Raw genomic sequence first — 12791 nt, forward strand, 5'->3', positions numbered from 1 at the left:
GTAATGGTCCTCTGACTGGGCTCCCCCAAAAGAGCATTAAACAGCTGCAGCTCATTCAAAATGCTGCAGCTCGGGCTCTGACCAGAACAAAGAGGTCGGAGCAGATAACTGCAATTCTGAAGTCCTTGCACTTGCTTCCAGTCAGCTTTAAAATAGATTTAAAGTTCTGCTACTGGTCTAGAAGTCACTAAATTGTTGAGTTCCTGAATGCATAAAAGAAATGATTACAGAATGCAAATCCAGTCAGGTCCAAAGCAAATATGGTGAAGCAGCATTTAACAATTCTGCTACGCACAAATGCAATAAGTTGCGAACAGAGGCGACGTCAGCCTTAAGTGTGGGTGTTTTCAAATCCCAATAAAAACGCTTGTTTTTTTTTCTCATGCATTTTAGAGTACTTCCACTTTTCAGTGATATTTCTTAAACTAAAAAGTATTTTAATGGTACTTTTTATTTTCAAATGTTTTTATCTTTGTATTTTAATAATCTAAATCATGTAAAACGCATTGCGTTATCTTGTGTATGAAATGTGCTACACAAATAAATTTGCTTTTCTGTAATATTATGGATTACGAATGCATATATTTTGTAATAAAATTACATAATCTCATTCTTGCTATTTGGATGAGAGGGCCTGGCTCATTGTCAGGTTCACCAATCAGACATTCATTAAACAGGACAAAAAGGAAGCAAAGACACCAGTTCAAGTCTCGCGAGGAGAGAGGAGAGGAACTGTCTCGTACAATTCACCACTGCATTCTCCGATTATCCTCTCCTCAGCACCTCTATTTATTTAGTTTTGAGTTGCCCCTTATTTACATGGATGTTACAAAAAGGAGACAACAAGCAAAACAGTTTGAAACAAGGTGTACATGTTTGTTCATGTGCGTGTGCATGTGTGAAAGATTGCTGAATACATGGGTGGTCATCATTTCTTTAACAGGCAGCAGTTCTAACAGTTCTGATGATTAGATGTTGTTGTTCCCTTATGGCAATAAAGCCTGCTTCCGTATAATTACCTAGTTTCTGTACATTGTAATAATGTATGCAGTTGATTCTGTCAACATTTTTATTCGGGGTTATCCATAACAAGATGGATTCCCATCCTGCAGCAATCTCGTTAACCAACTTATACTCATCTGGTATCCCGTTGGGATGTTATTTGCATCAATGTATGTCAGATCTCCATCTTTCCAAGAGGACCTTCGCCTTCGGGAGAACCCAAGGAGAGGTCCAAAGATGGATGCGGCCAATTGTATATCCTCTGCTTTTGATGGAAACACAGTCACAGATAAGAGCAGTGATACCAGTGCACACGTTCCTGCTGTATTTATCAGTGTGTCATACAACTTTTGACCAACACACCACCACAAAAAATCGCTGCATGGGAGCAGTGGGGCAGTTTGCAGATGGATATCACGACACCATGTTTTGTTGAGACTTCCCACCTTAAAATCTGTCCCTGTAAAGCTAACGGGAGAAATTAGCCAATGCAACATTAGTAGAAAATATCAGTTTATCATTTACTGCCTTAGTTGTTGGATAAACACTTTTCCATTTCTGACAAGTGGTGTTAGGAGTTGTTTTGGTCATTACCTCCAGGGTACATTGTGTTGGGATTTCTGTTGGAATGACACTAGGGCCTATGCATGTGATGTAACTATAGTTTACCTTGTTAGCTGCATTCTACATTAATAACAACCAGTTTTGTTTCCTATTTGTAAAAAAAAAAAAAAAAAGATGATCATAATAATGAAAAAATGTTCCTCAGGCTTTTTCGGTTAAAATACTCCCTCCATGGTAGACGTACTCTTTTGTATGGCATTCGGGTTTACGGTAGCATTATATTGGCAAATGGTGAGAAGAAAGTAGGGGTTTCATTTAGCATAAGCCCAAGGATGGAATCCCCAGGAATTAGACTCTGCCAAGGAATTGAAAAAGTGCTGAACTGATTAACTGGGAGGCACACATGGAGTCCTCCTCTCATGCCACCCGCATAGTTGTTTTCCAAAATTATTTGAAATGAGGTTGCGCCTCTTTATCTTATGTGTGGTAGGCATAGTTGACTGAGTATAATTATTGGTTCTGTTGTTATGTATTTTTGTCAGCTTTACAGGTGTCCAAAAGTAGCATATGAACAAAAATATCAGTACGGCTGTCAATATTGCAGCCCAACATGCTATCATATTATTCAGCCATTTTGAAGTCATGTCGACCAAGTCACCCCTAAATGAGTCAAGTGTCTTAAATCTTCACCAGCCTTCAGGTATTTTCAGATACTATAAATCTGCACCCACCGTATGCTGGTCTTTGCTCACCTTTCCCCTTGGGTGACTCAGCTGAGATGACCTTTTAAAGTGTGTAAGGTGTATCCACGTGTTTCTTTCTGCTATTTTGTCCATGTCATTCAGCTCTTGCTCAGTCTATGCCAGTGTTCGGATAAAACTGCATGTACTCATAAACTCATTTCTCTTGCGGGCCACATTGTAGTTCAGGTTTGCCTCAGAGGGACATTTCGAGTAAGGGCAGCGTGGGATCGATTCCCGCTCAGTGATGGTGTCGACATCTGCACTGCGACTGGCTGGCGACCAGTTCGGCGTGTAGTCTGCCGCTGCCCGAAGTTAGCTGAGATTGGCTTCAGGTCTCTCTCCGAATAAATGCAGAAGTGTTGCATCAGGAAAGGCATATGGCGTAAAAAAGTCAAAAAGACAGTTTCTGCCGCATCACCATGACAATTGCACAAAAATGGCTTTACACATCAATGCTGATAAAATTCCTAATTTGTTTCTAGTGCTATCAAATTGATGCATGTGAAATTTCCTAGTGACACACCATTAGAAAACAGTTTCTGTTTTTCAAGAGAAGTTAATGGATACACAGAATCCCCCAACTTTTTTTGTTTTTGCATTCGTTATCAATTAATAGCATTGGTATTATCTCTGGATGTGTGCAAACAACACAATCTTTTGAACACGTTTTTTGTATGTAGTTATCCAATTTGTTTTGTTTTTATTTTATCTATTTTTTGGGGGGGGTGGTGGGACCTTGAGTGGTTCCCACAGGTACCACTCGAACAGAAAAATGAAAATAACGGGTAGCATTTTCACCCAACACCCAATAGTGAAATTTAACTGTTTAGTTACCATTATGACAGCAGTCTCACTCCAATGTGTAATCGGACTACAGCGACCTTGGCAGTGGGAATGAGAACAGCTATCTTACAAGTGGCCAATAAAAACAAATTAGTTTTGTTCGTGTTAATGGTTTCAAAAGCAAAAACTTTCCTACAATGATCAAATGAACTCAAGTACCCCTTTTTGCAATTTTTTAAGCTGTTTGGGGTTGTTAATAACTCCTGAAAGGGACCCACTTGTGCGTTTTTTTTTTCCTTCATCATTTGTCTATCTCTAATTGTGTGGAAAATATTGGTAATTTGTATGGTCTCCCATACAGTCTTTTGAATGGAATGAGACCCTTACGTGCTTGTAATGTATGTATAGTTAAACTAAATCTATCATTGTGTCCAAATTTCCCCTATGTGTGATTGTGAGTGCGGCTGTTTATCTCCATATGACCTGCAATTTGCTGCGAACCAGGTCAGGGTGTACCTTGCCTCCTGCCCATTGACAGCTGGGATAGGCTCCAGCCCTCCCCGTGACCTTTGTGAGGATAAGCGGCTAAGAAAATGGATGGAAGGATGAGTGGATGTGTAGCTTGAGGAAACTCACCACGTTTTGGATGCACATTCCCTTGTGGATTATGTCGCACACAGATCAAACAAGCCCTGCAAAAAAAGTTTTTTTTTGCATACAAGTTAAATCCCTGGATCATGTAATGCCTTTGTGTCAGGGCGACCATTCCCCCTGTTGAGACCTGAGACTTCCCATGGCTCAAGATTGCCGCCCACTTAAAAAATGTTTTGGTATAATTTTTTTTTGTATCTGTGCTGACATAATTCCCATTTTGTAATGTAGTACCTTATTTTTTTCCACATTTTTAGTTCTACTGGTAAGCTTTGTTGTTGCATTTTGTGTAACACATTATGTCTACATTTGTTACATGGTCAGCTAATCCCATAAAGGTTTTGCTGCTTCTTTTGCTGTTTTATCTGCAAATCCATTTCCTAATGACTCTTTGTCTGTATTTGATGTGTGTACTGCACATTTACATACGGCTGTTTCTTTTGGTAATTGAACTGCTATGAGCAAATTTTGTAGTACCTACGCATATGTCACCGTGTTCCCTGTAGTTGTCGCTATTCCTCTATTTTTCCACTATTGTCTGTGTAGATTGTGATACCACCGTGAATACAGCAGCATCTGGTCTCAGACTGTTTAAGACTGTCCAATAATATATTGTCTGTACAGTTGAGTCGTCCCAATCCAAATCTGGTTCTTTTTCTGTCCAATCAGGAACATTTCGTACTACCAAAACAAATTGTCCCAAACTCTTCCACTCCTGTTGTAATGACGTGTGGTAGTGTCCATTCCTTGTGTAGTGGATTTAGTTTGTCAGTCAGTCTTGTTCCTGTCACCACAACTGATAAACCATCTGAATACAGATAATCATGATTTTTTTCTGGTGTGGGTTGTTATAAGTTTACAGTATCTTATACTACATAGTCACGTGCAATGAGTCACTTCCTACGTCATTTTGTGGTTGTTCAATCATGTCTTGAGCTGTTTGCAGCAAGAAATCTCCTGTTCTTGTGGGAGGTTTGTTTGGAATATGTAAGATGTAATAATAGAGCGCTCGATTCCTATTTTGTAAGATATTTAACTGTCCTCCCAGTAATTCCTTTTTTTTCTTTTTACTTCTATTTTTCCTGTCAGAGAGGGAATTAAGCCCAGTCCTAGTTTCAGCAAGCCATCTCTTCCCAAAAACGTAAGGGGCAAATTAAAACATTGCATTTTGGGAGCATTAGTTGTGACATTTTTGATGGGGAGATGGCTGCTCTCTTCCACATCTGTGGCCACAATGATTAAATGTTTTCCATAAAGCTCCATAAATTTCTCCTTCCTCTTTCAGAAAGGTGTCAACTTTCTTTTTCTTATTTTGTAGCACTCTTTCTGCATGTAGTGCTTGGTTAACGTAATGTTACAGGCTGCCAGTCGGTTTGTCAACCCAGTGTTTTTCAATTCATTGTTTTGTAGGATTATTTGAATTTGCATGAAGAGCATTTTTTTAATTGCCCTTGATACACACTCCCTGGAGTGTGATCTTCAGGAGTGCCTCTGTTTGCTTTAAAACATGAAGTCATTCCAATTTAATATTCTTTATTCATTATTTCATTTTGCTCTTCCAATGGCAGAACAATTTGGGCTTTTTTCTAAATCTAGCAGAGGTGTGCGATATTAACCCTCAAACTCCCTGCTGCTGTGAGAAAATACTTTGTTGTCATCCAAATTTATTGTACTTGAACACCATTTAAGTGGTGAGATTTTCTCAAGTCTTGCGTTCCCTGAATTATGTTACATCAACTTTATGAGATGTGATACCTTTTATGGCCGTTTTCACATCATCTTGAGTCCAGCCTTTTTGTTGTTGTTGTTTTTTTTTTTTTTTTAATTTACTGACTTATTTTATCCTGCAGGTTAACTATATATATTTTGTGTGTGTATGTTGAGCTGGCCAGCAAAGTCATATTGTGTTATCCACAAATTTAGATGTTTTGTTTTAGTCTTTCTACAAACTTCTAGTCCTTACACATCATTATTATTGTTTTTTTTTTCCAGATGTTGTGTTTCAACTATTTTGCTATTTATCAACTATTTTGCTATTTGTTTTTCCCCTGTTGGAGTCAGTGGTTCACCTAGGGTGACTATACTGACTTCCCCCTGAACAGGGTGACGATTACATTCCGTTTGAGGTAATTCTCAAGCTTCTACCACAAGTGGCGGAGAATTCTTACCTCTGCATCCTCAAACAGTTGTCACTCAATTTCCTGTTCAAATGAGGGAGCAAACCTCCACTCACAGTTTTACACATGCACACGTTTCACGGAGCTCACGTAACAGGACACACCTTCCCCTTTTCTCAGTTTTATAGACTAATTAGTCTACTCGATAGTGACTAGTATTCTCGAGGTTAGGTTCTGCCGCAGTCACCCAGACACGCATTCACTAATTCCTTATGAGTGTGGGACTTTCCTACTCACCAGAGATGTCTTCACTTCCTTCGGCTTCTCGTCAACCCTCAGCCTCCAGGCGCAAAGTCGAGGCCCAGTCCCGGAAAGGGTCTCAAGTGCCGTGGCCACAGTCTTTGCCTGGACGTCGACTCGGCCCCTGGAAACCTCAGGTATCTTGAGATCCGGCTCGAAGGACCAAGTTAATGTCAAGTTTACCAATCAGACATTCATTAAACAGGACAAAAAAGGAAGCAAAGACCCCAGTTCAAGTCTCCCAAGGAGAGAGGAGAGGAACTGTCTCGTACAATTCACCACTGCACTCTCTGATTATCCTCTCCTCAGCACCTCTATTTATTTAGTTTTGAGATGCCCCTTATTTACATGGATGTTACAAAAAGGAGATGACAAGCAAAACAGTTTGAAACAAGGTGTACATGTTTGTTCATGTGCGTGTGCATGTGTGAAAGATTGCTGAATACATGGGTGGTCATCATTTCTCTAACAGGCAGCAGTTCTAACAGTTCTGATGATTAGATGTTTTTGTTCTTGCTATCTCCTGCTAGGAGTCTGCCGCGTTATCTAGGGCAGAGCAAAGCATTTCTTTATTGGAAGCAAATGTATGATAATTATGATCACGATTATTCCTACATCCCCCCCCCCCTGTTTATCCTACATTTGCTACCACGTTTCTAGAGCAGAGCAAAGCATTCTTCATTGCAGGCAGAGACAGTAACTGAATTGGAGCAGAGCAAAGCATTTCTTCATTCTTCTTTATTGGAAGCAAATGTATGATAATTATGATCACAATTATTCCTACACTCATAATTGCTGTTCTACTCCATCCCAAAGATGTTTGATGGGGCTTATAAATTATTGTACTTGAAGCGTATCCGATTCATGCCTGAATGGACTTGCGTTACATCAGAACAGAAATGTCTTTTCAAAATGGTCCTCAAAAAATGTGAATATTTTCCAAAATATCTCGATCTGAATTGTAATTCTTTAGCATAGCAAGACAGTTTGGCGAAATCTTCGAAGCTGTTGTATTTGTGAAATGGGGACCAACTCCATATACAGGTATTTGTTGATTGAATTGGACCATTTCTTGGAGATCAAATGACCAAGTGTCGTAATATTTATGTTTCATTCATATATTGTATACTGCAGCTGTGTTTATGTTAAAAAGAGTTCTTGTAGAATTTCAAGTTTACAGTCCTGCTTATCAAGATTTTTTGTTTTACAGATGTATGATTGCTGATGAGGTAAGCACACACAAACCAAAATAAATTTTCCAACCTTCCAAATTAATTTGTCAACTTCGTGCTGCACTTCCACTTGCCTAATCAGTTTTGACAGCGGAATCTTTTTTAGACCTTATTACTCTTGTGATTCATATCAGTTCAGCAGTCATATACAGTTTGCCCAATTGCTGGTGCACAATTGACTTGTTTTTCCTCCTTCTTCGCATTGTTCTGAATTGGGTGGTCCAGATGGGTCTTGGCAAGACGGTGCAGGCCATTGCTGTGTCATACGCTTTCAGGAAGGAGTGGCCCCTACTTGTAGTGGTGCCCTCATCCCTCAAATACCTCTGGATTGAGGAGTTGGAGCGCTGGATACCTGAGCTGCAGCCTGGTGACATCAATCTCGTGGAGAACAAGAGTGACACCATGTAGGTCATTCCAGCATGCTCTATTTTTCTATTTCTCAACATTTTTTGTTGCATCTTTGAACTGAATTTCGATTAAAAAAAATCATACTTAAAAAAGAAACTATCACACAATAACAAGTATAATAAAATGTTCGCTCTAGTTGCATAAAGTCCTTGAAACCGCCACAGATGCGAGACTTATGGGAGGGGCTATATTGACTTCCATCAACACAACGACTCGTGTTTGTACACATACGCAATGTTACGTCTTGTTTTGTGCAGATGCGTGTGATGTCAGACACATTCTGTACACTATAAAGGCTGCATGTTTTTTGTAATATGAACGACATCATAAAAAGATCGAATTTACAGTAATAAAAAATGCGAATTGGGCCTTGTGGGGTGCATGAGGACATCTTGAACAATGTTCACATTGTAGGTCACTTGTGATTTATTTATTTATTTATTTATTTACCCTGTGGAACATTTATCAGATTTTTTTGTTTATAGCCACTTTCATATGTGGCTATAAACCTGATATGTATCAAAAGCAAGTGTAGAATGAATGCTCATGATTTGTATGTCATCAAAAGGTGACAAACGGCACATTCATTTATTCATTTCTTGGAACGCTTATCCTTGCTCAGATCGCGCTGCAGTCTATGCCAGGTGACTCTGAGCGGGAGGTGGGGTACACCCTGAACTGGTCGCCAGCCAATTGCAGCATATAGTAAAGAAAACAACTATTTGAACACCCTACTATATTGCAAGTTCTCCCACTTAGAAATCATGGAGGGGTCTGAAATGTTCACCGTAGGTGCATGTCCACTGTGAGAAAGAAATAAACTAAAAAGAGAAATCCAGACATCACAATGTATGATTTTTTTTTTTTAACGATTTGTGAGATTCAGCTACGAATAAGTATTTGAACACCTGCCTATCAGCTAGAATTCTGACCCTCAAAGACATGAACATCATGAACATGAACTGCCTTTAAAAGTCCACCTCCACTCCATGTATTATCCTTAATCAAATCCACCTGTTTGAGGTCCTTAGCTGCATTAAGACACCTGTCCACCCCATACAATCAGTAAGACTCAAACTTTTAATGTCACCAAGACCAAAGACCTGTCCAAAGACAACAGAGACAAAATTGTACAACCCCACACGGCTGGAAAGGGCCTCAGAGAAATTGCCAAGCAGCTCGGTGAAAAAAAAGTCCACTGTTGAAGCAATCATTAGAAAATGGAAGAAGCTAAACATGACAGTCATTCTCAATCAGAGTTGAGCCCCATGCAATATATCACTTTGTGGGGTCTCAATGATCCTTACAAAGGTGAGGAATCAGCCCAGGACTACACGAGAGGACTTGGTCAATGACCTGAAAAGAGCTAGGACCACCGTTTCCAAGGTGACTGTTGGTATTACGTTAAGACGTCATGGTTTGAAATCATACACGGCACGGAAGGTTCCCTTGCTTAAACGAGTACATGTCAAGGCCCGTGTTAAGCTTGCCAATGACCATTTGGATGATACACAGTAGTCATGGGAGAAGGTTTTGTGCCCAGATGAGACCAAAATGGAATTTTTTGGTCATAATTCCACTAACTGTGTTTGGAGGAGGAGGAATGATGAGTTACATCCCTACTATGAAGCATCGGGGTGGTAGCATCATGCATTGGGGGAGTTTTTCTGCACATGGGACAGGATGACTGCCTGCACTGTATTAAGGTTTGGATGACCGCGGCCATGTATTGGGAGATTTTGGGGAACAAGCTCTTTCCCTCAGTCAGAGCATTGAAGATGTGTTGTTCCTCGGTCTTTCAACATGACAATGACCCAAAGCGCACAGCCAGGAAAACCAAGGAGTGGCTCCGTAAGAAGCATATCAAGGATCTGGCGTGGCCCAGCCAGTCTCCAGACTTAAACCCAATAGAAAAACTTTGGAGGGAGCTGAAAATGCGTTTCTTAGCGGCAGCCCAGAAACTTGCCTGATCTAGAGAAGATCTGTGTGGAGGAGTGTGCCAAAATCCCTCCTGCAGTGTGTACAAACCTGGTGAACAACTACAGCAAACGTTTGATCTCTGAAATTGCAAACAAAGGCTACTGTACCAAATATTAACATTGGTTTTCTCAGGTGTTCAAATACTTATTTGCAGCTATATCACACAAATAAATCGTTAAAAAGTCATACATTGTGATTTCTGGATTTTTCTTTTTAGATGTTCTCTTTCAGAGTGGACAAGCACCTACGATGAAGATTTCAGGCCCCTCCATTATTTCTAAGAGGGAGAACTTGTAATATAGCAGGGTGTTCAAATACTTATTTTCTTCACTGTAGATATAAAGAAACAACCATTCGAACTCACATTCACATCTATGGGCAATTGTGTGGGCTGGGGCATGTCGTAAACTGGAAAACGTGGAGAAAACCCATGCAGGCATGGCGAGAACATGCAAACTCCATACAGGCGAAGCTGGATTTGTGCTCCTCAGAACTGTGTGGCAGAATAGCAAACCAGGTGTCCACTGTGCCGCTACAAATGTCACAGTTGATCGACAAAATGGATGTGACAAAACTGCAATAGCGGATAAAGCAGCAGAACACAGAGTAGTGAAAAGAAGGTACTTTAGATAGGTAAGTTAGATAAGTACATAGATCATTTAACACTTGAGATGCTGTGAGTCTCAGGATGCCTATGTCATGGAAACAATGAGTCCAGGCCCTGAACAATGAGTCTGCAATTTATCATGGAATACAGATACAGTAATCCTCCGCTACATCGAAGTTCTTGCTTCACGGTCCCAATATATTGCATCTTTTTATTACACTTGTTACTCTTTAATCTTTTCGTTTTTTTTCCATTTGAACAATTATTTTTGTTATCCATTATTCTTGCTATTTCATTATATCACGTGTTTTCAGGTCTGCTACAATAAAATTTTTTTAGAACTATATATTCCCAAAAACTTTCAAGATAAACAAAGTATCCATTTTATCTTCCACTGACATATAGCCAAAGAAAGAATTGTGTACATCTTACAAATTCTGCCCTGTTAATCAAACATATAAGCACAACTCTACAATGTTCTCTCATTTTTTTCAATAAAATTAGGAATGGATTTCACAATAAGAGCACATAAAAAGAGTTATGTGTTCAAATAAAATACTGACCTTAAGAAAAATAAAGAGTTTCCCCTTTTCAGTTTGGTGCCTTGATACAACAGTAAACTGAAACACCACTCCATTTTCTACACTACTTTACCTCAATAAGGTTGCAGATATGCTTGATCAATTTTACATATTTAACAAATTCTAACCTTTTTAGAGGTTATGGTTGTTTTGGTTCATAAAGGCATTTCATATTAATGCACTTTTAATAAGAACTTCAAACAAAAATGACTGCCTGTTCCAATGAAAGCAGCATTTATTTCAAATATTCTCTTTCTTTCTCAGGGATTTTCTAATTTTCTCCATTTTTAACTCAATTTACAAACACTCTCTCGCTCTCTCTTGCTCTCCTTGTCTTTCTGTTATGTGTGGAGTCAGTAATTTCAGTAATTACCGCCTGTGATGCAGATTTGATTGGCTGATAGGGTGGCGGAACTCGCATGTGAATGGTCGATACAGTTCATTAGTCGGTACAGTTCCTCACTATCATAGAGCCTGAAATATATTGCATTGCTGAAAATAGAAGCACCCTCTATGCCTCTGTCTTGAATCATATAACCTTTCGTTTTTTGCTTTGATGTGAGTCCATTTGAGACTGCATCTGCATCCTGACAAGGACTGTGAAATAGTGACCTTTTTTTTTTTTTTTTAATTATGTCCCAACTATCAAGCAAGCCAGAGTGAGCTGTTTAGGTCCGTAGCACACGAGCTAGTTAGCTTGCTGACTGGCAAATGTGATAAATAGTTAACATTCCCTAAAATGTCCCAGTTGTTTTCATCTACAGAGTCAAAGCCATTCTGCCAGCGGCTCGCTGCATCTTGAATGGCACGCTGAGTGTTATCACAACAATGAAAACGAGTCTGAACAAAAAGATCATTGTGTTTATTTAACGTTAACCTGCCCTACTGTTCTTCTTACTGGTTAGTACCAAGATCGGATTCATACTTTTAGAGGATAATAATTCACTGAAGCACTTTAACACAAACACACATGCACGCACACACACACTCAAACAAGGCTCTGAACTTTTTTTTTTTCTTTCTCTAAGCAGCATTTCTTCATTTCAGGAGCAACTTTCTAATTTTGAGGAGAATTTTTTTTGCATCTTAATTGCACAGGGATCCGGACCAAAGAATTTATGCAACAATAAAATTATGATTATATAAAGGAATTGGAAGAAGGGATGCAGCTAACAAGTGTTTTTTGTACTTTTATCGTATCCTCCTGAAACAAATACATTTTTCAGATAAAAATGTTTGCTTGATTTCAGAGAAACTGTGAACACAAAAGAGAAAATAGGACATTTCAATTCATAGCAAACAACTAATTGGTTTCATTTTTGTAAAATAACCAGTTTTTCTGTTCATCCATTCATTTTTGGTGTCGCTTATCATTAGTAGGGTCGCACACGAGCTTGAGCCTATCCCACGTGACTCAGCAAGAGGCAGGGTGCACCATGAACCGGTCACCAGGCACACAAACAACCATTCAACTCACATTCACACTCAAACCTATTGGAAATTTAGAGTTGTCAATTAACCTGCCATGCAATTTTTGTTAGGATATGGCAGGAAACTGGAGAACATGCAAACTCCACACAGGGAAGTTCAGATTTGAAGTAAGGTCGTAAAAACTGTAAGGTGGATGGATGTGCTAACTCGTCGGCCATCGTGCTAACTGAACACAATGCATAAAAGACGAGGCTTTTTTTTAAAAAAAAAAAAAACCTTGAATAGTCTCTGCGTCTTCACTTACAACAGCTAACATTTTAGCATTTAGTGACATAATGTTAGCTTAGACCAACTGACTACGAATAAGTAATCTTTGTTTTCCTACAAGTTTG

General features: G+C 39.3%; 1 protein-coding gene across 11 annotated transcripts in view; it reads left to right on the plus strand.

The window, feature by feature from the left end:
* The window catches only part of zranb3 (zinc finger, RAN-binding domain containing 3), a 180007-nt gene that overhangs the window by 23436 nt on the left and 143780 nt on the right, over positions 1–12791 (plus strand). For 8 of the 11 annotated variants that reach the window (XM_061802392.1, XM_061802368.1, XM_061802377.1 and 5 more), the window contains exons 3-4: positions 7371–7389; positions 7618–7796. The exons of 1 other annotated variant lie outside the window; for it this stretch is intronic. In XM_061802392.1, coding sequence (XP_061658376.1) covers positions 7371–7389; positions 7618–7796 — 198 coding nt within the window. Of the gene's footprint in view, positions 1–6160; positions 6298–7370; positions 7390–7617; positions 7797–12791 lie in introns of all 11 variants that reach the window. 2 more of the 11 variants (XM_061802428.1, XM_061802437.1) reach the window with 2 other exon arrangements.

This window comes from Syngnathoides biaculeatus, chromosome 2, assembly GCF_019802595.1.
Source record: "Syngnathoides biaculeatus isolate LvHL_M chromosome 2, ASM1980259v1, whole genome shotgun sequence".
Lineage (NCBI taxonomy): Eukaryota > Metazoa > Chordata > Actinopteri > Syngnathiformes > Syngnathidae > Syngnathoides > Syngnathoides biaculeatus.